General features: G+C 41.4%; 1 protein-coding gene across 2 annotated transcripts in view; it reads left to right on the forward strand.

Moving 5' to 3' along the window:
- The first annotated feature begins 10255 nt into the window (after positions 1 to 10255).
- Positions 10256 to 26940, forward strand: part of LOC143270582 (uncharacterized) — a 444849-nt gene continuing 428164 nt past the window's right edge. Inside the window, exons 1-6 of one of the 2 annotated variants that reach the window (XM_076561008.1) lie at positions 10256 to 10376; positions 12591 to 12661; positions 15674 to 15698; positions 19216 to 19338; positions 22556 to 22626; positions 23283 to 23442. In XM_076561008.1, the coding sequence (XP_076417123.1) occupies positions 10355 to 10376; positions 12591 to 12661; positions 15674 to 15698; positions 19216 to 19338; positions 22556 to 22626; positions 23283 to 23345 (375 nt within the window). In that variant the 5' untranslated portion in view covers positions 10256 to 10354 and the 3' untranslated portion in view covers positions 23346 to 23442. Of the gene's footprint in view, positions 10377 to 12590; positions 12662 to 15673; positions 15699 to 19215; positions 19339 to 22555; positions 22627 to 23282; positions 23443 to 26940 lie in introns of those variants that run through there. The other variant, XM_076561009.1, reaches the window with a different exon arrangement.

Here is a 26940-nt window from a genome sequence, read left to right on the forward strand (position 1 = left end):
ATGCTTTCTTTTTTCAATTGTGTATTTCTGGCCTTTTTTTTTTTTAATCAAAACCAGGTGCCCATAGGTATGTGTACTTATTTCTGGATCTTCAATACAATTCCATCGATCAATGTGTCAGTTTTTATGCCAATACTGTACATACTCTGTAGTACAATTTGAGGTTGGGGATGGTGATCTCCAGCAGTTCTTTTATTATTCAGGAAAGTGTTAGCTATCCTGAGATTTCTCTCTCTCTCCCTCCCTCCCCCTCCCTTTCTCTCTCTCTGTTTCCACATGAAGCTGAAAATTATCTTTTCAATTTCTGTGAAGAATCACATTGAAATTTTTGTAAGACTTGCACTGAATCTGTAGATTGCTTTTGGTAGAATGGCTTTTTTTTACAACATTAATCCTACCTATCCATGAGCATGGGAGATCTTTCCATTGTCCAATGTCTTCTTCAATTTGTCTATTCAGTGTCTTAATGTTTTTATTATATGCCTTTCACTTGGTTAGGGTTATCCCAAGGTTTTTTTTTCATTTATTATTATTGTTGTTGTTATTATTATTAAAGAGATTTTTCTATTCATTTTATATACCAACCACAGATTCTTCTGTCTTCTCTTCTCCTGCCCCTCAGCCTTCCTCCAACCCACCTTCTCCAAGGCAAGGTCTCTGAGAGGTGTTGTTTTCCTGATTTCTTTCTCAGCCTGTTTATGATTTGTATATTGGAAGGCTACCATTTTTTGTGTGTTAATTTTTAATCCTGCTACTTTTCTGAACATGTTTATCGACTGTAGAAGTTTCCTGGAGGAATTTTTAGGGTAATTTATGTATATAATCATATCATCTGCAAGTAGAGATACTTTGACTCCTTTCCTGTTCATATCCCCTTGGTCTCCTTCAGTTGTCTTATTGTTCTTGCTAAGACTTCAAGTAGTATATTGAATAGGTATGGAGAGAGTGGACATTTTTGTCCTGTTCTTGATTTTGGTGGAAATGCTTTGGGTTTCTCTACATTTAGGTTGCTGTTGGCTGTGGGATTTCTGTAAGTCACCTTTATTATGTCAATGTATGTCCTTGGTATCCCAACTCTTCAGGAAGGAGTGTTGGATTTTGCAAAGGGTCTTTTCTGCATCTAATGAGGTGACCATATCATTTTGGTCTTTCAGTTTGTATATATGGTTCATTACATTGATTGATTTACCCATGTTGAACCATCCCCATGTCTCTAGAATAACGCTAACTTGATCATGATGGATAATCTTTTTTATGCGTTTAAATTTGGTTTTTTAAGTATTTGTTGAGAATTATTCCAGCTATCTTCATAAGGCATACTGGTCTTTAATTTCCTTTATTGTGGTTTAGTTTTTAGGATAATATTGGCTTAATAAAAAGAATTATACAGTGTTCCTTCAGTTTCTATTTTTTGTAATAATTTGAGGAGTAATGGAGTTAATTCTTCTTTAAGGCCTGATAGAATTCTGTGCTAAATTCATCAGTCCATAAACTCTTTTTGGAGTAGGAGACTTTTAATGCTTTTATTTCACTAGGTGTTATTTCACTAGGAGATCTATTTAAATTGCTTATTTGATCTTGATTTTACTTTAGTAGGTTATATATATCAAGAAATTCATCTGTTTCTTAGGTTTTCCAGTTTGGTAGAGTACAGAATTTTTAAAGTACGTCCTTATGATTCTCTATATTTCCTTGGTGTCTGTTGTAATGTTCCCCCTTTTTTCTCTAATTTTATAAATTTTGATCCCCTTCTCCATATTTTAGTTCATTCTGCTAAGGGTTTGTTAATTTATATTCTCAAAGAACAACTTCATTTCACTGATTTTTTTTTTTTTGGTGTGTGTGTGTGTGTGTGTGCGTGCATGTGCGCGTGTGCATGTGGCATGTGCTTCTATCTCTTCATTTCAGCCATGAGTTGACTATTTTTTTGCTGTCTATTCCTTTTGGGTATTATCTTCTCTTCCTCCTCCGCCTCCTCTTCCTCCCCCCCTTCTTCTCTTTCTCTTTCTCTTTGTCCTTCTCCTTCTTCTGTTGGTCTTTTTCATCAGGACTGTTAGCTCCCCAATAATGACACAGAAACTTATTTAATTATGAAATCTCAGCTTATAGCTTAGGCTTTTTTCAAACTAGTTCTTATAATTTAAATTAACCAGTTTCTATTAGTCTACATCCTGCCATGTGGCTCATATCTCTTACTTCTCCATCTGCATGTCTTGTTTGTTTCCTGTCTCTCAGCACCTCTGCTCTTCCTCCCATTGTCCTCTGTGCTCCCCAAATTCTGCCTAGCTATTGGCCATTTTAGCTTATTATTAAACCATTCACAGTGACATATCTTCACACAGTGTAACCAAATATCTTGCAACATTTCCCTCTTCTTGGGAAATAAAAAAGAAAGGGTTTTTAACTCTAACATAATAAAACTATATACAGTAAGAACAATTATCAAGTAAGGATTACATTTACAATACCCAGTCCATTTGTATTTGGCAGATTCAAAGAAAATACTCCATTATTTGTCCTATCTTGGTGACTCCAAAGTTTTTGTACCTAACTTATTTTCTTTCATAGCTAAGGAAAAATATAACTAAAACTATGTAGTCTTCAACTTCATCAAAGACCTCAGAAGGATATAATATTACCTGAGTAAACAGGAAGTGCAGTATAAGCCACTTCCAAACCTGTAGAAATAACAGACATCTGGCTGCCTGGACAGTCACCCAACATGCCTCTACAATATTGGGTCATCCATTTTCTGCCTACAGTCTATCTGTCAGACTTTTCTATGAATCAGGAATTTTTGAAGGACTGTCCTATCCTGTCTTGGTTGCTTTTTTGTATGCCCTGCTTGTCCAGTTTGGGCAGTGTAGTGACAACAGTAGAGGCAGAGGCAGTTTCTTACCCAAATAGCCAGTTTTTGGCACAAAGAGAGCAAACTCCATATGGAGTTTCTTCAGTGGTCATCATCTTCTCTGAAGTAAATTGGTGCTGCCAGGAGCAGACGTGTCTCACTGTCATGAGAAGCCCTATGTTATTAAAACATTAAAATTCTGTATTCTGTAGGTCTCTGAAGTGTTGGAAGACCATCCTATCTATTTAAGATATGTCTCTGATTGACCCTGAAAATATACCTAACTTGACTGTAATTTTGATTGTAATAGAAGACTAACTACTACCCTGTATTTCTTTATTATCCTAAATAGCTTTCAAGGACAAGAACTTTACATTACATTTTTAAATGAGCTACATAGGTACAATATCTTAAATAAGAGTAGAAACATACCTTCAGTGTAACAAAAATAACTTTAAATTTATATCTATATACCAAAATCCATACCAATGTAAAATATTTGAGGTTAATAGTTATCTTTTCCCCCTATATTACAATATCCCCACTAAATTATAACAAACATCCATAACCCACTGGATTACCATAAACTACTCACTCCACCTCTTGGGAATGTGGATGTTATGCTCTCTTAACTTCTTCCTGTTGTCTGGGGACACTGACATCTTTGGGGGACCTTAAGAAAATTAGAATAATGGTCAAGTTCTGGCTAGAATAGCCTACAAGGTAAGACCATCTCAGCCAGCAGCCTTGAAGCTGTTCTGGAAACTGCAGAATTCTGAGGAAACTGCAACAGGGGCATTCTGAGAGGCTGGATCACCTGGACCATCTGTTTTCCTTGGTGTCTGGTCCCCTTGCTCTGAAAACACAAACTTTCAAAGGTAACATACATATCTAAATTATCACAAGTATGGCCTCTGTGGTGTGCACAAGTCAGTTAAAGATGATTTTTTTGTTTTATGTTGTAGAATATTATTTTAAGATGTATTACATTTGTTTGTTCTGTAGAACATTGGCTTAATGATAAAAGGATGTGTTGCATTCTTTTATGTTGTGTTTTTTTGGCTTTGTGAAGTACTCTAGACAGGCTTTGCCAGTCTAGAGTACTTGATATTCTGATGAAGGGCTGATGGCCAGTGGCAGGCCAGGAGAAAGGAAGGAAAGGGCTGGCAGAATAAATAGAAGAATAAATCTGGGAGGAAAAGAAAGAAGGAGCCAGAGAAGGCTAAGAGGACTTCAGGGGCCAGCCACCCAGCCACACAGCCAGCCATGGTGGAAGAGTAAAATTAAGATATACAAAAGTAAGAGAAATGTGAAAGCCCAGAGGCAAAAGGTAGACAGGATAATTTCAGTTAAGGAAAGCTGACTCAAACAAGCCAAGCTAAGGCCAGGAATTTATAATTAAGACTAACCCTCTGTGTGTATTTATTTGAGAGCTGCATAGCGGAACCCCCAAAAGAACAAAAACAGCCAACAACAGTTTTCTGATTGAGCAGGTAAAATATACATCACTTGTCTTGTAGTTTTTGTAGGATTATTTCTTTATGTCTGTATCCAGGATTTTTATGGGGTTTCCCCTGATCAAATATGATCCCAATTACCTTTAATGAATCCATAGCCTTTCATTTCCTTTGGAAACAAAAGCATAACTTCTTCCCCAAAGTAACATATTTTTTTAATTCAATTTAAGACATTAAAAAAATATATATATAGACTAGTTTAATTTGGTAGTTTTTATAATCCAGTGTCTCTCAGCAGCTATCAAAACATTTTGCTCATCAGGAATCAAAACGTTTAAAGACAATACAACACTATACAGGATCCAGGCTTTCTGTATATTTCCCATCTCTACATGGATTATTCTTTTTTTTTTATTTTTTAACTTTATTTCTCTCTTTAAAGACTTTATGCTGTGGATATTGTTCTATATAAATAAAACACTGATGGCCAGTGACCAGGCAGGAAGTAGGTGGCCAGGCAGGAAGTAGGTGGGACAAGGAGAGAGGAGAATTCTGGGAAACAGAAGGCTGAAGAGAGAGACACTGCAGCCACCGCCAGGACAAGCAGCATGTGAAGACGCCGGTAAGCCACCAGCCACGTGGCAAGGTATAGATTTATAAAAATGGGTTAATTTAAGATATAAGAACAGTTAACAAGAAGCCTGCCACGGCCATACAGTTTGTAAATAATATAAGCGTCTGAGTGATTATTTTATAATTGGATTGTGAGACTGCCGGGCTTGGGGAACCTGGAGAGAAGCCCTCCAGCAACAACTTTATTTTTAAATTATTGCTTTTTACAACTGTCTATATCCTTTTTTCCCCCTTAAGCCTTCACACATTGTTAAACGCACTGTAACCTGTCTAGAGGCTATAACAAATAGCTTGTGTTTGGACCTGTCTTTACTAAGCATCCACGTCATTCTCTGATCACATGACATACAGCTCAGCTTAGCCCATGGCACTGGCACATGGTACTAGTGGCTGGCAACTGGTTCCATCCCACAGGCAGCAGCCTGAAGCCATGTCTTTGTACACTGCCAAGAACTAGCCTGCCGGAGAGACTACAGGACTAGTTCTTTGCCCATAATTTTATTTTTTGTTTTCTCAGGCCCTATGTTTGGGTATTCATACCCCCCACATTAGATGCCATTTATAGACAGATTTTTTTTGTTGGGACCAACAGCTCCCCAATAATGACACAGGGATTTCTTATTAATTATTAAAGCTTGGCCTGTAGCTTAGGCTTGTTTCTAACTAGTTCTTATAACTTAAATGTACCTATTTGTATTAATCTATGTCATGCTATGAGTCATGTCTGTTACTTCTCCTACTGCATGTTTTGTTTATTCCCATCTCTCAGCATCTTTGTCTTTCTTTCCAACATACTCTGTGCCCCCAAAATCCTGCATAGCTATTGGCCATTTAGCTTTTTATTAAACTAATCACAGTGACATATTTTCATACAGTGTAATCAAGTATCTCACAATATTATCTTTTTCCTTCTTTTTTAGAGCTTCCAGTTTTACTATTGAGTTGCCAACATTAGATCTCTTTGTTTTTTTTGTTTGTTTGATTTATATGTGGACACTTGCATCTTAGAATGCCTTCTTTGTGTCTCATAGCTTTGAGCATGCTGTGTTTTCATTTTCATTCAATTTGAAAAATTTCTTTCTTGATTTCTGTTTTGACTCAATTTTCATCAGTAGTTAGTTATTTAGTTTCCATGTCTCCATTCACTTATTGGCATTTCTGCTGTTGTTTATATCTAGGTTTAATCCATGGTGTTCAGATAAGATACAGAATGTTATTTCCATTTTTTTTTAATATCTATTGAGACTTACTTCATGTCCAGTTGTATGGTCAATTTTGGAGAAAGTTCCATGAGCTGCTGAGAAGAAAGTATATTCTTTTGTGTTTGGATGAAATATTTCCCAGATATCTACTAGGTACATATGGTTTATGGCATTATTTAACACTAGCATGTCTCTGTTTAGTTTTTATCTAGATGACCTGTATATTGAAGAAAGTGTATTGAAGTCACCCACTATTGCTGTGTGAGGGTCACTATGTAATTCTAGCTGGGATTAAAGGTGTGTAACACCATCACCTGGCTTAATCTGTATTTTTAATTATACATTACATTTTAAAATGAGACGCATAAGCATAATAACCAAAACAAGAGTAGAAACATACATGCAGTATTACAAAATTAACTTCAAATTTGTATCAATATATAAACACTCATACCAATATAAAATATTTAAGACTGGTAGTTGTATTTGGTTTAAAAATAGATTCAATAGCCGGGCGTTGGTGGCGCACGCCTTTAATCCCAGCACTCGGGAGGCAGAGCCAGGCGGATCTCTGTGAGTTCGAGGCCAGCCTGGGCTACCAAGTGAGCTCCAGGAAAGGCGCAAAGCTACACAGAGAAACCCTGTCTCGAAAAACCAAAAAAAAAAAAAAAAAAAAAAAAAAAAAAAAAAAATTGATTCAATAATCTATCATTTTATTCTATTATTTTTATATCCTCCCTTTTTCTTTTCAGAATGGAATCTTGAATCTAATCTCTTTTGGTCAGCTTTTTTTTCTGATCATTACCAATAACAACTTGTAATCAACCCCCCTAAAATTATAACAAACACCCATAGCCAATATTTTGGGAATGTGGATGTTGTTTTCTGTAGACTGCTTCCTGTTTTCTTGGGGCACTATTAATCTTTGAGGGAACTTTGAGAAAATCAGGATAATTGTTAAGTCTTGGCTAGAGTAGTCTGTGAGGCTGGATCATCTTAGTCAGCAGCTTTGAAGCTGTTTTGCATGCTAGATCACCTTGGTCCATCCATTTTTATTGGTGTCTGTTCCCCTTGTTCTGAAAATATATAGACTTTTAATGGTAACATCCATATCTGTATCAATATAAATATAGATTGTGCATTGTACACAAGTCAACCAAAAGAGGACACCAGATCTCATTACAGATGGTTGTGAGCCACCATGTGGTTGCTGGGAATTGAACTCAGGACCTTTGGAAGAGCAAGCAGTGCTCTTAACCTCTGAGCCACCTCTCCAGCCCGATATTTCCTATCTTTATGTGACTTGTTATATTTTTTAAATTACTCTATTCCTTTTTAAAGGACTTTCTCTACACTTTATCTTTTCTATCCCAAGGGTATGCATATTTTAAAACATGCTGTTATCCATTTAGAAGTCTTCATCTGAATCTGTCTTTACTGTGTATCTGTAACCTTTTCTGTCTGCAAAAACCCTAAACCTGCCATGCAGTATGCTGCTGGGAGATACTTCTCTCTACTGTGCCCCGTGTGATGGGAACCCACCGTGTGGCTTAGCTCATGGTGTGGTGGCCATTGCCAGGAGCTTTGTCACTGTACTGCAGCAGGTATGAGAGACACAAGACTAGGAAGTCATGTCTGGCTCCATTTCTGTGTGTTTAGAACCTTTTTTAAAGCTCGCTCAGGCTTTATGTGGAGGAACATGGCCCTGGAAGTTGGGTGCCATTTATAGGCAGAGTTTTCCTCTCCTGACCCCCGATCCCAGATAATCAACATGGAGACTTAAGATTACTTATAAATGTCAGCCAATAGCTCAGGCTTATTACTAACTAGCTCTTACATTTTAAGTTAACCCATGTACCTCAATTATGCTCTGCATGTGGCGGTACTTTTATTAGCATGTTACCTACATCTCCTGCTCCCTCTGCATTGGGCTGGCAACTCCTCTGACTCCACCCTTTCTCTTCCCAGCATTCTCAGTTTGGCTCTCCTACCTAAGCTTATCCTGTTCAGCTATTGGCCAGTCATCTTCTTTATTAAACCAATCACAGTGACAAATCTTCATAGTGTACAGAATGGTTACTCGACAGCAGGACTATCTCTGCAGACTGAAGGAAATACCAAAGACCTGATGTGTTATGGATTATTAGCTTGGGATGTGTTACATTTGTTTATGCTGTGCAATATTTATTTAATGATGCAAAGATGTGTTGCATTCTTTTATGCTGTATTTGTTTAACTCTGTGAAGCTATGTTACTTTGTCTCCCTAAAACACCTTATTGGTATAATAAAGAGCTGAATGTCCAACAGCTAGGCAGGAGAAAGGATAGGCAGGGCTGGAAGGCAGAGAGAATGAATTTGAGAAGAAATCAAGGAGCAAGAAAAGGAGAGGAGAACTCCAGGGGCCAGCCACTCAGCTACACAGTAAGCTGTGGAGTAAGAAGTAAAGAAAGGTATATAGAAACAGAGAAAGATAAAAGCTCAGTGGCAAAGGTAGATGGCATAATTTAAGTTAAAAAAGCTGGTTAGAAACAAGCCAAGCTAAGGCCGCGCATTCATAAGAAAGAATATGCCTCTATGTGATTTATTTAGGAGCTGGATGGTGGGCCCCCAAAAAGCAAGAGTAAAAAACAAAAGAAACTACAGAGATCTTTTCTGAAAAAATAAAAAAGAAAGCATAGCAATATAGAGAAGATAGGACTTTGGTGAGAAAGGCATGAACAGGTATAGTGCGTTCTCGATGCTCCTGTAGTCATTACCCCTATCTTAGCCAGAGTTAATAAAGGCTGTACAGATGATCAATGAGGATGCCACCTAGAAAACGATGTGTATAGGCACTGTTGTAGATGTAACAGTCTTATTAAATAAGAAACACAGAGCCAAATGCAGAGTCAAAAGCCCAAGAGGTCAGAGCAGTAGCTAAGAGCTGAGACTTAAAACCACCTTCTTAACCTTCTTGCCGCTGCCATCCTTCCCCTCAGAAAGAGGCCTACTTCCTGTGTGTCTGTCTTTTTATTGACTTTCTGTTCTGCCTTCTTATTGGTTGTAAACCCAACCACATGACCCCCTCGTCACTGCCAGTCTATACAGACCTCTAGGTCTCTATGGTTGGTATTGAGATTAAAGGCGTGTGTCTCCATGCTTGTTGTATTCCTGAACACACAGAGATCTGCCTGTCATGTGATCAGGATTAAAGGTGTGTGCCACCACCACCCAGCTTCTGCTATGGCTTGCTATTAGCTCTGACCCCCAGGCAACTTTATTTAAACATAAAATAAAATCACACTTCAGTACAAATAAAATATCACCATAGCTCCTGTAGTCATTACCCCTATCTTAGCCAGAATTAATAAAGGCTGTACACATGGTCAATGAGGATGTCACCTAGAAAATGACGTGTACAGGCACTGTTTATTATATTACCAATGCACCTGGCTACTGTTCTTGTCAATTCGTGATGAGGACATATCCAGGCCTGGCTAGTGGAAGGGAAGTTCCTACTCATCCCAACCATCATGTGACAACTTGGCTCTGAGTGACTTTGAATCTGAGCATCTCTAGAAAATATGGAAGCCTTGTTCACCTCTCAGTGTGGTCCTCTAACCAGAGAATCACTAACTGATAGGCACTAGGCAAGTTGAAAATATTGGAGGAAGATCATATATTTCTGCTAAGCTAGGGCCCTTCTATAGTTTCTCATGTAAACAGTGAAGGTAAACAGTGAAAATAAATACATTCTCTACTGTTAGTTACATGAGTAACCAACACAAACCTCATGCTACCTGAGTTCACTCATGTTGCTCACTCTTCTGCCATTTAATAGACACCACAGAGAAATTCTGTAGTGCATCCATTTCCTTGAGGGCAAGTTGTGTGTGTGTTTGTGTGTGTGTGTGTGTGTCTGTGTGTGTGTGTGTGTGTGTGTGTGTGTGTGTGTAGGGAAAACATTTACTTTGTAGTTGGCCATCATGAAGTAAAGTACAGTGGCATTTAAAATAACCCAGGCTGTAGTCTTGGACTTATATGAGCTGACTTGCCTAGATAGCAGCTGTTGGGTGTCACAGTATGATGAGTTCACAATGAACGTTCTATGACATGCTGCTGACATGTACTTAGATATGTTCGCACCGCAGTGCAGAGTGCCAGTATATATTGCGACTTGCCTCCAATATACACGCTTATAGATACAGTGATATTGTTTTGGAATTAGAGTATAATGGGGAACTGCTGTTATCGAGGTATGACATTACTAGCCATTGAATACTTCAATTAGACTGGTTAATGTTTCTCAAAATATCTTTAAATATTTATAACTTCTGTGTTGTTAGAATTATGTTTTATTATATATTATGTATATTCTATTCTCTATGAAATACTTTGAAATACAGTCCAGAAGAGGCTAGCTCTCCAGAACTGCTCCAGGGTTGTGAATAGAAGACCTCTTTCAGAGCTATAGCTGTCTTCATGAATTGTTCAAAACCTAAATATAGAGATGTTCATATTTGTGAAGAGCTGTTAATTAAGATTGTATGTTTTCAATGATCTTATAATACTAGACATTTTAATATGTAATGTTAATCCATCAAGAATTCTGGGGTTCATTTCATTAAACAGGTATACACTGACCATGGTAAAGTAGCTAGAATATTCTAGAGAACAATGCTGGCTATTTTTAGGCATGGACATTTGATTGATTGTATACTTAGGTCAACATAGGAATCATTTAAAAATCTATACCTCTTTTCAATAGAGATTGGTAAATTTGAAATGTAGGTCTTTAGGACTATCAGTCATATGCCATTGAAGAACAGTGACCTGGGAATTTAAAATTCAGGACTTTGGATAGCAGGATATTTTACAATATCTAACCTTCCCAAGTGTTGACACTGCTTGGGTTATATTCATTAAATGACTCAGCAACAGCATAGACACATGTTCTTCTTTATTGACTATGTGAATTCCCAGGGTGGAATAACACAACAGAGAGAGAGAGAGAAGAGAGAGAGAGAGAGAGAGAGAGAGAGAGAGAGAGAGAGAGAGAAGGGGAGGGGAGGGGAAGGGAGGGGAGGGGAGGGAGGGGAAGGGAGGGAGGGAGAGAGAGAGAGGAGAGAGAGAGAGAGAGAGGGAGAGGGAGAGGGAGGGAGAGAGAGAGAGAGAATATGCTTAAGTAGAAGAGCCAAGATGTGAACCCAGACATATTGCCCACTATCCTGAGTCTCTAAACACATGTCAGGATATCTGCAAGTCTGTAGAAGTCCTAGGTACTATCTACTTTATGACATAGCCCAGGACAGGTATTGTTACATCAGTGTCACATTTCATCCTAGTCATTATAAGGAAGTACCAGTACTTCTCATCAGTTCACAGATACTTAGGGTTGGGACACTCACCTTCACCCCTGGCCTAAAGACAATTACAAATGGGGAGATCTTTGATTGGTGTCTAATGGCAATACAAATGTGGCCCTTAGAAGTACAGAGACCTTGTGAGCTATACACCCTGAAAGAGTGACACATAAGTACCCAGAATATCTACCCAGTTTTTAGAGTATGCATCACCCTTGAAGCAACTCTCATGTAGAACTGTGTTAAAGGACTTGAATGATCAACAGGATCCAGACAATCATTCTTCCCCATCACTGCTGGTTTTAAATTGGATGCCACAAAACACATGAATACAAAGGTTCATAGAATAGTAAGAAAAGACTAGAAGGAGAAACAAGACACAATATGCTTATTATTGCTTTCCACTCTTCAGTAAATTATTGTTGTATGTCAAAGGATGAAGGATCAATACAGTTACACCATATGCCTCATACTAAATTCACTTCCCCAGTAAAATGTATATGTTATCAAGGCTAAAATTCTATGTTCTTTGTGGTGAATGCAGAATCAGAATGTATCAATTGATGGAGGTTGAAATATGTTTGTGAGATATGCTGAAGGGATTGTTAGTTCTTCTGGGCTTCAAAATGATCTCAGGAATTGATGGTGATATGTTGTTTAATTGTGAGATTTATTTTAATGGAGAGAGTGAGATGGCTCAGTAAGTATCAGTGCTTGTCACCAGACCTGATGTTTTGATTCTGTCCCCAGAATGCACCTAATGGAAGGAGAGACTTGGCCACCAAAGGTTGTCTTCTGATGTGCTCCCTCCCACACTGAATAAATGTATAAAAGCTTTTTAAAACATGCATTCAGTAGTTACATATTGAAACACAGACTCTCACATTGCTTTAGATTCCTATTCTCTAGAAAGCAGGAAAAAAAACCCTGTTTATTATTATTTTTTTAATCTTTGCCTACATTTGCCATTAGGAAAAACAGTCCAGTAGTCGCTTAACTAAGTCTAATCACATGTACTGATGCCATGCACTTTTATCCATGTCAAGTAAAGGTGCTTGGGTGGGTAAATGGTACCATGAACTGACGGTTATTTTTCTGTCCCTCTAGTTACACCTGAACATCAAGTTGCAACACCATCTTCAACTGATGTACAGAAGTCCCCCAATTCTTTGACAAAGGTAAACAGTTTCTTTATGAAAGTGTGAAAAGCTGCTTTAATGATTCTTCCCTTAGGTTTTGGTGGCTCTCACACTTGAAAAATAAAGTTGGTTAGGTTATCATGGGTGTTAAATAGTATATTTAGGAAGAAGGGGAAACAGAATTAGACCAGATTAGTGATTGCATAGAACATCCACACATGCTTATGTCAGGTATTGATTTTGAGTCAAGGGGACAGGATGTCTTTGGGAGCATGGTGTTCCGCTTTTGACAAAAGTATATAAATTTCACTTGGAAGTTGATAGGCATATCATCCATGTAGACTTGAATGTTCACGTAAGGGTCCCCTGCTTTTATGACTTCTAGAGCCTCTGGTTTAGGTTAAATTTGATTGTTCCCCAAAGATCAATGTAGTGGAAGCTTCATATGCCCCAGTATAGGGTGTCCAGTTGCTCAGAACTCTAAGTCATGGGATGCACGTACATTATTAGAGTACCTCATAAAAGGGCATAGTAGTAATATAGTCATCATAATAATCAGTAGAATACAGGAAACTTAGATATTTTTGTACCACTCTAGAAATCACAACAGAGATGGGGCTATTTTTTTCTCAACACAGAAACACCAACTCATCCTAAGCCTATGAGGTCTTAAATAAGGGCGATTACAATTCTGAATACCTTAAATATCCTAAAACTATGGCATGTAGGACTGGGTCTCATACAACCCAGACTTGCCTCACACTGCTGGTCTCCTGCGTTTCTACCACCCAAGTGCGGGAGCTACAGGTGTAGACCAGTATGCCTGACTCAAACACATGGGCGTGCACGTTATCCTCGGGGACCACGAAACCCTCGGCCTCGATTGGGGTGCGTGCGTGCGTGCGTGTGTGTGTGTGTGTGTGTGTGTGTGTGTGTACGCGCGCGCTCGCGTGTGTAAGGGGGTCCTACCCAACTCATGGACACACCCTTCCCTAAGATCCTGGCCTCGAGAGGAGGCCGGACAGGGCCTGTTTGGGGCCCTCCTTGAAGAGAGGGGGACATTTTCCAGTCAGAATTCACGTCCTCTTCCAACACCCCCGCCCCCGGCCAGCCCCGGGGCCATCTGGGGTCAACAAAACGGTATTTCCCCTTCTGGAAGCCCCTGCCAACACCATGTGCAGACCAGAGTCCTCAAGTTAACCTCGCCCCCGCTCAGCTGCCGCCAGGAGAGGAGAGGCACCACGCAGCCAGCCACGCTTCCAGCTTGTGAAAAACCGCGGGAAGCCTGGGCGCGGGCGGGCGGGCAGGCGGGCGCGGCCCTCCCGGGGCACCCGAGCTACGGTCTGCGCAAGCGCAGAGGGCGGCCGTGCAGGGAGGCGCCGGAGAGTCACCGGGCCGCAGGGGTGTCTCTGCCCGGGAAAGTCAAAGGCAGGCGGAGCCCGGGGCGTTTGCTCGCGAGGCGCGCAGCCGGACGCGGGCAGCGGAGAGAAACCTGTTGTGGCGATGGGGAGACCCCAGCCCTGCCACGTCAGCCCCTGCTGTGTCAGAAAACCCCGGCCTCGCTCTCCTCACGCCCTGCCCGGTTCCTGGACGCAAAGGTCTTTTTTCTAAGATGCCGCCGCTGGCATCCTGGACTGTGGGCCCGGAAGAGAGAGGGACTCCCGAGGCATCAGAACAAGGCGTGGCCTTGCGAATCGGACGCCCTGGACCAGGCAGGGAATATGCAGTCTCCGGGAGACCCGTGGGAAGCTGAGGCCGCCTTTGAACTAGCGCCCTCGAAAGCAAACCCCGGCGGCGGGCGCGGGAGAACCAGGCGGCGGTGGCGGCGGCGGCGGCAGTTTTTGGGGAGAGCAAAAGAGCACGTGGTGTTGGCTTTTATGTGGCGGCACGATGTTATTCATTAAGCGGCACTGTTACCGAGCGAGAAAAGGTTCGAGGCACCACGAAACCCACTCTCAGAGTTTATTAGGGAAGGAGGGACAGCAGAGAATGTGCTTGGACCTATGGAAGATCTGTGGGGACGGGGGGAGGAGAAGAAGGGGACAGGACGCTGTGACTAGCTTTCGTTTTTTTTTTTTTTTTTTTTTTTTTTTTGGTTTTTCGAGACAGGGTTTCTCTGTGTAGCTTTGTACCTTTCCTGGAACTCACTTGGTAGTCCATGCTGGCCTTGAACTCACAGAGATCCGCCTGCCTCTGCCTCCCGAGTGCTGGGATTAAAGGTGTGCACCACCACCACCACCACCACCACCACCACCACCACCACCCGGCCCCTGTGACTAGCTTTTTATGGATTCCCCTGCCCGAGGGCATATGTAGCTATGCCACGTATGCGCATAGATTGCCTAATGCAGCGCATGGATTACATAGGCCATAAAGCCTTGGAATGACTAATCATTTTGGCAGTACATGCTCGGTCATGTAGGGGGGGGGGAGTGGCCACTGACCAGGAATTCCAACCCATGGGCCACAGAGGGACTCTACAAAGGAAGCCGGTGGTATGACAACCTGAGCTCTGAGCTTCAAGCCTCCTGTCTGGAAAAACTGGGAGTTCTTGGCTCTGTGACTTTTGGCAAACGTATCCTTTCTGTGTCTACATTGCCTTCCTCAATAAAGTAGCAATAACAATATTTACTTAATTGCCTTAAAATATTAAAAGATATTAATCTGTCCTGGCACATAATAAGTGCTCAATAAAGGTTAATTCTTGTTTCAAACAAACAAACAAACAAACAAATCATAGTAACCAGATATAGAGTTGCTCTGTCATGTCGTGATATACCTTAGCTGACCATCAGTGGAGGCGAAACACATAGGGATACCTGATGTGGCCTCTAGTCAGCAAAAGTGAAAAACAGACTAGTGTTTGTCACAAAGAAGACGTCCTGAGATATTCTGTCAGTATCATACGACATACTAATCCAGAATCTTCCACCCAAGGGTTTGGCAATCCTTGGTGTAATAATGCCCAGCAAACACGTGAGCCAAAGTGTTGTACAAACAGAACTCACCATAATCTGAGTCTCAAAGTGTTTTCTTTACTGTGTTTTGCAGGTGGACCCAGGAAAAGACAGATGTGGTATGTATTCCAGAGTCACTGAAGACATGTTTTAGATGTGAATTGTATGAATACTGGTTGTCTTTTGTCTAGTGTACCACAGTAAGCAAAACACATTCATCAATTGACAGTTGGGAGTTTGATTTAGAAAAAAAAGTGATACCTCAAGTAAGAAATCATAGTCATGTGTCTACAGTTGCTACGTCTAGCTGTGACCTCCTTAGTTTGGGATTTTGTGCACCAGGCTATGTTTAAACTTATTTTATCTAGACAGATGTCCATGTCATTGAACCCAATTTTCAGGAAAACTGTTGTGAAAAAGAAATTAAGGACCTGAGCCCCCATGCCAGCTGGCCATAAGACAACTGTGGAGGGTCTAGCACAGGCTCCATTCTTATTCTGGGAGACTTTTTTTTAAAAACTGTATTTTGTTTACTCCATCTATGTTGATTGAGTAAACAAAATACAATTTTTTTAGGAGTGGGGGATGAGAACATAGGGAAATGGGAGGGTCAAGCTGGAACAGGGACAGAGTGGGAGGGCAGGGAGGAAGATACCATGATAGATGAGGACATCATGGAAACAGGAAGAGGCAGGGTGCTGGGGAGACTCTCAGGAGTCCACAAGGTTGACCCCACCTTGTTCTGCTGGCAGTGGTCCAGAGGGTGCCTGGACCGGTCTACTCTAGTGACCAGCCTAGCAAATAACCTAGCTGTCATCATAGAGCCTCTGTCCAGTGGCTGATGGAGGCAGATACAGAGATCCACGGCCAGGCACCAGGCTGAGCTCCGGGAATCCAATTGATGAGAGAGAGGAGAGATACTGCAGGCGAGGGACATTGTGATCATGATGAGAGGACGTGCAGAGATAATGGACCACAGTAGTGGGAACACATGAACTGTGGATTGGTGGCTGTGGAGCTCCCATGGGACTGGACTAGGCCCTCTGGACATGGAAGACAGTTGTTTGGCTCAAACTGTTTGGGGGGCACCCAGGCAGTGGGATCGGGATCTGTCCCTGGTACATGGGCAGGCTTCTGGGAATCCGGTGCCTGTGGTGTGACACCTTGCACAGCCTTGGTGCAGTGGGAAGGGGCTTGGACCTGCCTAGGCTCAGTGAGCTGGGCTCTGCTGACTCCCCATGGGAGACCTTGATTTGGGGGATGCGGGGTGGCTTGGGAAAGAGGGTTGGGGATGGGAGGAGGGAGGAGGGGGGTCTGTGGATAGCATGTGGAGTGAGTAGAAAATTTCTTAATAAAGAAAAATAAAATTAAAAAAAATGTAACTGGAAATGAGCCAGCTGGTTTATATTAAAATTGTAAATTCCTTGAGAAAAAAATAGTATTCATGATTTACCTATAACAATGTGTCTAAAGCTCACCACAGCCATATGTAGTGAGTTGATATGTGTTTTCCTAAGCAGATGAATACACCAATGCCCAGAATAAGTGACGAGGATCTTCACATATGCAGTGCAACGACTGCATTTAATACCCTGCCTGAACACATTTAGCAAGTGTGGAAGAAAACAGTCCATGTTGTGGTGTAGTTCACAGATTCTTTGCTTACCACTACATTGAGATAGGATGGATGTGTGCTAGACTTCGTGGGCTCCTTCCAGTAAAACCTGAAAAACTTTAAGGTGTTTAACAATATTAGTATGGACACAAAAAGCAACACAATTTAGGCACGGTGTCCACTAAGAACTCTAGTCTCCACCTGGATGTTGATCTGTGATGTCGGACTTTTTGGACAACATAGTGTTTTGTTTTTGAGACAGGATCTCACTATGTATCCATGGCTCTCCTGGAACTAGCTACATATATACCCTTCTGACTTGGATATCACACAGTTCTGCCTGCCTGTGACTACAGAGAACTGTTACACAAGGAGTTCACTACCACACTCAGTGAGATTATATATTTAAAAATGGGGTGCACTCTATTATGCTCCAGGAGTTTTCTTCTCAGTGGTGATTGGTCCTCATGTTTTCAGTGTGACCACTCATATATGTGTGTACACACACACACACACACACACACACACACACACACATATATATATATTCAGCAATGAAGAGTATATGGCTCAGTAACATCATTTCAAAAGTATTTTATGCACAGTGTGTTTACATTTTCAGTACTTTGTTATATGGTAGTTTGTATTAAGAAAAGCTAGTATGCTAATATGGGCTGGAGCTTGTGGCCCAGTTGCCTCAGTGCATGATTAGCATAACCACGCGCAGTTTGCTAATTAAACCCAGAGTTTGACTCCTAATTCTGCTCAAAATGTGCCCAGGATGTCTCAATCTTATTAGTCCTTGTCCTTGAGAAGTGGAAGAAAGAGAGACATAAGTTCATTCTTTGCTGTAGAAATTTCAGGCTAGACTAGAACACAGATCTGTTCTGGAAAAATTAAACGGCAATATAGAGAAGATAGGACTTTGGTGAGAAAGGCATGAACAGGTATAGTGCGTTCTCGATGCTCCTGTAGTCATTACCCCTATCTTAGCCAGAATTAATAAAGACTGTACAGATGGTCAATGAGGATGTCACCTAGAAAATGACGTGTACAGGCACTGTTTATTATATTACCAATGCACCTGGCTACTGTTCTTGTCAGTTCGTGATGAGGACATATCCAGGCCTGGCTAGTGGAAGGGAAGTTCCTACTCATCCCAACCATCATGTGACAACTTGGCTCTGAGTGACTTTGAATCTGAGCATCTCTAGAAAATATGGAAGCTTTGCTTACCTCTCAATGTGGTCCACTATCTAGAGAATCACTAACTGATAGGCACTAGGCAGGTTGAAAATATTGGAGGAAGATCATATATTTCTGCTAAGCTAGGGCCCTTCTATAGTTTCTCATGTAAACAGTGAAGGTAAACAGTGAAAATAAATACATTCTCTACCGTTGGTTGCATGAGTAACCAACACAACCTCATGCTACCTGGATTCACTCAAATGTAGCTGACTGTTCTGACAATAACAAATACCACAGAGTAATTTGGTAGTATATGTACATTTATTTGAGGTCAAGCTGTGTGTGTGTGTGTGTGTGTGTGTGTGTGTGTGTGTACATGCATGTATGCATGCATATGTGTGTATGTGGATGGATATATATATATATATATATATATATGTATATGTATGTATGTATGTTTATTCATATGTTTTGCACTGAGAAGTTTCACAGTATAGTAAACACTACTCAGAAAGGAGGGAGTTTATAAAGTTTACCATATTTATGGGACTCCAAGAGAGACATGGACACTGTTTATCAGGTAAAAGCAAACTTAATACAGTCATGTTGCTCTTCTTTTAACAACACCACATTGACATGAATTTAGACTTGCCTACACCACCAATGCAGTGCATGCTGGAGTGTGCAGTGCACTCACTGATCCTCCTGAAACACCACTGTGACGCTGATGATGGTGCCTGGAGAATGGGCATGCCATGGAGTGTACTAAAACAGACTGGTTTCCTCTATTTTCTGCCATGAAACTGACATAACTGTCTCTACTGTTAATGCAGTCCCAGAATACAATCTATTGGAAAAGAACCATCAACAGCAGCACATGGTTGCTTCTGAGAAGGCTGAAATACCGCAAGTCCAGGCAGACACTTCTGGCCATGTACCATCTACTGAAAGAGAAGGTACTGTTGAAATGCATTAATCTCATTGGGTGACATATGGTAGTTGTGGATCATCATTGTATGATAGGAGGGAAAGGTGATGATATTACCATAGTTTCCTGTGTAGATAATGTTGACTTGCATAGTTCCTCAGCTGAAATTCAACCACACGATTTAAGAATGTAATGTAAATTCACCTTTTGCAAACATTGAGTAACAAGAAACAGAAGAAAGGTGAACTCAATCTTGTCTCTGTCACTGTCCCTTCACCTGGTGTAGGCAGGAACAGGTGAGGCAACCTCTCTGTTACTTTCTCCCACATACCGGTGATGTAGATGAACTGAATGTAAACAAGCTCAAGATTGACATGCTCATTGTCAAAATTGTCAAGAGTGAGCACAAAATTTGAAACAGATAACAGCATTTCTAGTCTGACCAAAGGGGAGTGGGTCTCTGGAGTAGTGTGTCACACCCTATGCTTATGGGAAAGAACAGAGGCAAGGTCATGAAAGGAGGTTTCTGTGTTCTTCCTTTTCAAAGGCATCATGGTAGCCTTGTCAGGGGTAATATTCTTGGGTTCATCTCTGTCATTTGAAGGCAGTCTTTCAACACTTAGCACTTATCCCCATTTACCACTACCAAGTGTCCAAGCCCGTCATTGTACTTAGTAGCTCTCCATGGAATTTGTGCATAAGGTTCTTTCCCAGTTTGTGTGATAAAATACTATGACCCAAACATGCCAAAGAAGGAGTGCTTGTTTTCCCATGATACTATGAGTATGGTGTGCATATTTGCTGAGCAACCATAGATACAGGAGCCTGAGGCAGAGGTCCAGTGCAACAGAAATAGAGAAAAGGAGTGTTTCTTTATGCTCAGCTCACCTTCTCCTTCTACAGTCATGGATCTCAGTCCAGGAGTAATGTACTAACAGCTGAACCATTTGCTACCTCAGTTAACCTTGTCAAGATAATGCCATAGAGGCATCACCAGAGCCCTGACCTATCAGTTGACTCCTGATATTTGCCATCACCATGCCCATAAACAGTTTGGGGTTCCAGTCTATGATAAAGCCAGTCTCTCTGGTGAGAGACAACTTGCCCCTGTGCATTCAAATGTGTGTATAAATTTCTTACCAAGTGGTCCTGGTGATACTGAATGAGCAGATCCTGTCCCTGGGTCCCCTGGGACATTTGTAGTAGTGCTTTCTTGGTCTTCTGTTGATCATTTAGTCCATCTTCAAAGGACAACCAAAGATTAGACAGCTAAATAGCTAGCAGGCTTCTGTTGTATGGCCTCATTGCAACACTGGCAATGTCCTGACAAGTAAAGACCTCATATATGTCTTTAGCTTTTACCAGTCTATGTTCCTTGACTTTAAGTGCCATGCTAGGTGATTTCAGTCAAGGGAGATTTCAGGCTGATATCTATCATGGAACCTTTGACTTAATGGATGAGAAAGGGTCTGCCCTTTGGGTGATCTTTGGTGCTTTTAGAGACATCCTTGCTTCAGCCTCCAATATGCAGAGACTGTGTTTGTGAGTTTTCCTAAAATATTGCCCATGTTCCTCATAATACAGGTTATACACCCGAGGGGGTCAGCTCTCTAGACACCTGCAGGAGGTGCCTGTCCCCTGTGCTGTCACTACTCGAGTCTCTCACTCTTGGCGTGGTCTGACCTGTCTCTTCTTTCCTGGGGACATGAGTTTATGCTCTAAGGAGTCTCTCTTCTCTACGTGGCTTTACTTTTTCTACTTCAGTAGGCTCACAGCCCAGGCCCATCAGAACTACGTCTGCGTCCCTTGGATTCTCTCAGTCTGCAGTTTTTTTTAACTTCCTATTGTGCACTATATCTGTAGGTTCAATGCATACTGTCCTCTTCTGACCTGTGTGTGACAGAGAGACAAGATTCTCCTCTAGCCCCCCCCCAACTTTCATCTCCGTTCTTGTTACCTCTTGCCACCCTCTCCCTCGCTCCAGCCACTTCCCTTTCATTATTGCCATGTTTCTTGGTCTGGAAAACCTTGGAGGCCTATGTGGTCCATTTTTCCAGTTACTTTATTGGTTATTTTGTGTACTGGAACACGTTGTCCAGGCAATGTGGACTAATTCCCACACATGTTCTCATCTTGTCCTGGGTGTTCCAGGTCTTTCTGTAATCATTTATTGTCTCACAAAGCTCATGAGATTGAAAAGATCAGTGGAGAGAACAGAAAAGAACCTTTTTCAGAAAAATATGTCTGGAAAGTCAGTTGACTCTCTAGAAAGGGTGTGGATCAGACCTTTATTACATGTATATAGATAAAAGTCTCCTGATGGCCAGCTGAGGTTGATGAGAGTAGCAGCTATCCTGCGTTCAAATCATCTCAGAGACTGATTGAACTCTGTGATTTTTATCATAAGGTTACTTTTCTGTGGTTCTTGAGTGTGTAGCAGTAAAAGCACATGTGGTAAAGACTGAGATCAATAATTTGAGCCTGGAACCTTCATGGTTGACTGAGAGAACCAGGTGCAGAAGGGTCACTTCTGCTGGATGCACTGCCAGCTGTTGAGCATCCCAAATATAATAAATGTAAAAAGAAATTTTTTGAAAGATTTATTTAATCCTTACATGATACAACTATTCTTTCACACTGCTTAAGATTCAGATTTCCTAGAAAGGAAAATATATCTGTTCCTCATTTCTCTCCAGACCTGTACGGGGCCTTAATTTGTCTTCCTGGAAGACAGTCCAGCGACAACCCAACCATATTTTCCATTAGATTTAGTTGCCATGGAAGAATCCTCTTGTACACTGTAAAGATTTGTCACTTGAATTGATTTAATAAAAGGCTAATTGGCCAGTAGCCAGGCAGGGCGACCAAACTGAGAATGCAGGGAAGAGGAAGGGCAGAGTCAGGAGTCCCCAGCGAGACCCAGAGGAAGCAAGATGAGAATACTGTAGGGATAAAAGGTACCACACCACGTGGCTAACTATAGATAAGATATGGGTTAATATAAGTGAAAGATCAAATTATTAATAAGCCTAAGCTACCGGCCAAGCATTTGTAAATACTATAAAGCCTCGGACGCAATTATTTCAAAAACAACTGCTGAATGTTTAGGTGTTGCTGAGGGGACAGAAAAGTCTGATGATATTTAGACCCATGTACTAAATCCATGCAGTTTTATCCACATCAAGCAAAGATGCCCTGTACTAATACTAAGTCCTGTGAGCTGAGAGTCGCTTCCTTTCCCCTAGTGTCCCCTGAACCTACCACCAGTGCGGCCTCACCCCGCTACAAGAAACATCGACCAGTGAAGACTGTGAGGGTAAGAGGGCCTTTCCTTTCTCTGAGGTAGAAAGGTTACCTCGGTGGTCCCCTTGTGCTTCAGTGGGTATCACATTTCATTCATTAAACTGATCTGAGTCATCACGGATATTAGATAGCTTATTTAGGAAGAGGAGGGAATGGAATTGTACCAACTTGGTCCTGATCAAGACAGCATACATCACAATGTGGCACAACTTTGTGTCCTGCTGTATGAGTGATCCCACCAAGGTGGGGGCCTCTAGTTTACACCAGTCCTCATGGTTGAAAGATCCTCAAGCTGGACACACTAAGCTTCCAACCATATACTCAAGTTATTTGTAAACCATAGTGTAGAAACAAAAAATACCTTAGTGAAACATAAAAGTTTTTATAGATGGTATGTGATGTAAGTTTTGCAACCCTCTATAGGTCAGATAGGTTTACCTGATCTGCCATTGAATAAGAAAAAGTATGCCCAGTACTAGTTTGTATCACAAAGGACAGAGTCCCAGATCTCTGTGACATCATCGAATAATGTACCCATTAATATAGTCTCTTTGTTACTACTCTTCTGTGTCCTGATTTCAGTCACACAATGTTAGTGGGCAAAACAGCTTTGTAGACATTGCTCAGCATGATCATGACATTAAATATTTTCTTTCCTATTGATTGCAGGCGAAGACCAAAAAACATAGATGTGGTATGTATTGTGGGATCATTTTCCTAAGACACAACTGAGGTAGGAATTGTGAAAACACTGGTTGTATTTTGTGTGATACACCACTGTGATGTAACATATTAATGATATGAGAATTATTGTGTTAATTTTTCTCTTAGTTTCTTTTGAAGGCAAGGGCCACAGCAAGTAAGTAATCATAGATATTTCTATGGTTCTTGTGTTCAAAAGAAATCTTTTGTTATTTGAGGGTATTGTACTTCAATTCTTGTTTAAATCTGTTTTCCCCCCAAAAGTAGGATGCCTTTTTCACAACCTAATTTCCAGTTACTGATGTGTAAATTGAAAATCAGAATACAAGGTAACTACAAAAATGTATTCAAACCTCATCTCAGATATGCAGGGTCAGTTACATGCTTGTGTTCCTTCATAAATGAGTTAACTAGAACTCAAGAGGTAGTGATGAGGCTCCTTAGCTGTGCATCTTAAGAGCCACTTCTTACCTCATCAAGGGCACAGTAATCCCCGTGGAGAGCTCTGTCCTCTTACATCTGTCTGCAGTAAGGCAGATCGATAGGGATCCCAAACACTGCAGTGACGGCTGTGGTGGTTGGAAGTCCTAGGAAATGTCACTCAGCATGCAACAGACAGTCACTGCTTTGAATGGTAGAGGAGCACAGTGCTCCTTTTAAGATGACAGAGTCTCACAATTAAATAAAATATACAGAGGAGTAGGATGGATATTTCTAAAATGGGTTTCTCTGGGATCTGGAGAATAGCATGAACAGAGTAGACAACAGAAGCATGGGCCCAAAGAGGAACACAATTTAAGGACATGTGCACTGAGAACTGCAGTCACCACCTGGAGGTTGATGTGTGCTACCTCATTCTCTGAGAATATATTGCTTTTGGGGGCGGGTTTCAGGGACTCACAGCTTGTCCTTATCTATACTGGAACTACCTACTTATGTACCATACTGGCCTAGAAATCACAGAGCTTCACCTCCTCTGCCTACAGAGAACTGTTATGAAAGCAGTGCACTCCATATCCAGTGGGAATACATCTTTAAAGGTTGGGTACACTCTGCTCCATGTGATTTTCCTCTCAGGGTTGGTCAGTGCCTGTGATTTGAAGGTGAGCACTCATTAGGTACATGTATTCAGCAAGGAAACACACACACTGTCACACTGCCATGAATTTAGGACTTGCCTACACCACCAATGCGGTGCATGCTGGAGTGTGCAGTGCACTCAGTGATGCTCCTGAAACACCACTGTGACTCTGATGATGGTGCCTGGAGAATGGGCATGCCATGGAGTGTACTAAAACAGACTGGTTTCCTCTATTTTCTGCCATGAAACTGACATAACTGTCTCTACTGTTAATGCATGCTAGTTTCCAGAATTAAAAGAAGACTCTTTGTGAAAGGGAAGATATCCCCCAAGGATGCTGAAGTACCGGAAGTCCAGGCAGACACTTCTGGCCATGTACCATCTACTGAAAGAGAAGGTACTGTTGAAATGCACTAATCTCATTGGGTGACATATGGTAGTTGTGGATCATCATTGTATGATAGGAGGGAAAGGATGATATAACCATAGTTTCCTGTGTAGATAATGTTGACTTGCATAGTTCCTCAGCTGAAATTCAACCACACGATTTAAGAATGTAATGTAAATTCACCTTTTGCAAACATTGAGTAACAAGAAACAGAGGAAAAGTGAACTCAATCTTGTCTCTGTCACTGTCCCTTCACCTGGTGTAGGCAGGAACAGGTAAGGCAACCTCTCTGTTACTTTCTCCCACATACCGGTGATGTAGATGAACTGAATGTAAACAAGCTCAAGATTGACATGGTCATTGTCAAAATTGTCAAGAGTGAGCACGAAATTTGAAACAGATAACAGCATTTCTAGTCTGACCAAAGGGGAGTGGGTCTCTGGAGTAGTGTGTCACACCCTATGCTTATGGGAAAGAACAGAGACAAGGTCATGGAAGGAGGTTTCTGTGTTCTTCCTTTTCAAAGGCATCATGGTAGCCTTGTCAGGGGTAATATTCTTGGGTTCATCTCTGTCATTTGAAGGCAGTCTTTCAACACTTAGTGCTTATCCCCATTTACCACTACCAAGTGTCCAAGCCCGTCATTGTACTTAGTAGCTCTCCATGGAATCTGTGCATAAGGTTCTTTCCCAGTTTGTGTGATAAAATACTATGACCCAAACATGCCAAAGAAGGAGTGCTTGTTTTCCCATGATACCATGAGTATGATGTGCATATTTGCTGAGAAATCATAGATACAGGAGCCTGAGGCAGAGGTCCAGTGCAACAGAAATAGAGAAAAGGAGTGTTTCTTTATGCTCAGCTCACCTTCTCCTTCTACAGTCATGGATCTCAGTCCAGAAGTAATGTACTAACAGCTGAACCATTTGCTACCTCAGTTAACCTTGTCAAGATAATGCCATAGAGGCATCACCAGAGCCCTGACCTATCAGTTGACTCCTGATATTTGCCATCACCATGCCCATAAGCAGTGGTGATCAGTTTGGGGTTTCAATCTATGATAAAGCCAGTCTCTGGTGAGGGACAACCTACTCCTGGGCATTCAAATATACATTTGAAGTACTTACAAAATGGTCCTGGGGGTAAAGAATGAGCAGATCCTGTTCCCGGCTCCCTGGGGACATTGGTAGTAGTACCTACTAGGTCCTCTGTGGACCATTTAGTCCCTCCTTGTAGGACATCGCAGACTGCTAAGTAGTTAGCAGGCTTCTCTAGCAACACTAGCCTCATTCTTACCTTAGGGATGTCCTGGTAAATAGAAGCCTCATGTGTGTCATTAGCTCTAAGCAGTCTATGTTCCTTAACTTTAACTGGCATTCTGTGTAATTTGAGTCAAGGAGGGTTATAGGGTGATATCCTTCTTTGATCCTTTAAATTAATGGATGACATAGGGAGAAAGGATCTGCCCTCTGGATGATCTTTGGTGCTCTTAGAGGCATCCTTGCCTCAGCCTCCAATATGCAGAGACTGAGTTTGTGACCTTCCCTAAAATACAGCCCATGTTTCTCAGAATAAATTGTATGGACAGGAGAGGATCAGTTCTCTATGCACCATAATGTGTGTCTGTTTCTTACGCTGTCAGTACTTGAGTCTCCCACTTTGGCGTGGTCTGACCTGTCTCTTCTTTCCTGGGGACATGAGATTATGCTCTAAGGAGTCTCTCTTCTCTAAGTGGCTTCCCTGTCACTTTTTCAGTAGACTCACAGCCCAGGCTAATCAGAACTATGTCTGCTCCTCTAGGATTCTCTCATTCTGCAGATTTTTTTTTTTTGCTCTCTATCATAGACTATAACTGTGGATTCAGTGTGTAGTGCCTGCTTCTGAGCTGTGTGTGACAGAGAAGCAGGATTCCTCTTCTAGTCACTCCCTTTCTGTCTCTCTTCTTATGATTTCCTGCCCCTCTCCTTCCCCAGCCACTTCTCTTTTTTAATCGTCTCAGAAGCTTATGTGGTTCCTTCTTTGTGTTACCTTATTGTGGGTTCTCCCTACTGCAACACATTGTCCATGCAATGGGTCCTAAGTCCCAGACATGTCCTTATTCTCAGTCCCGGGTGTTCTAGGTCTTTCTGTAATCACTAAATGTTAGTTTCTCACAA

Source organism: Peromyscus maniculatus, chromosome 23, assembly GCF_049852395.1.
Source record: "Peromyscus maniculatus bairdii isolate BWxNUB_F1_BW_parent chromosome 23, HU_Pman_BW_mat_3.1, whole genome shotgun sequence".
Taxonomy (NCBI): domain Eukaryota; kingdom Metazoa; phylum Chordata; class Mammalia; order Rodentia; family Cricetidae; genus Peromyscus; species Peromyscus maniculatus.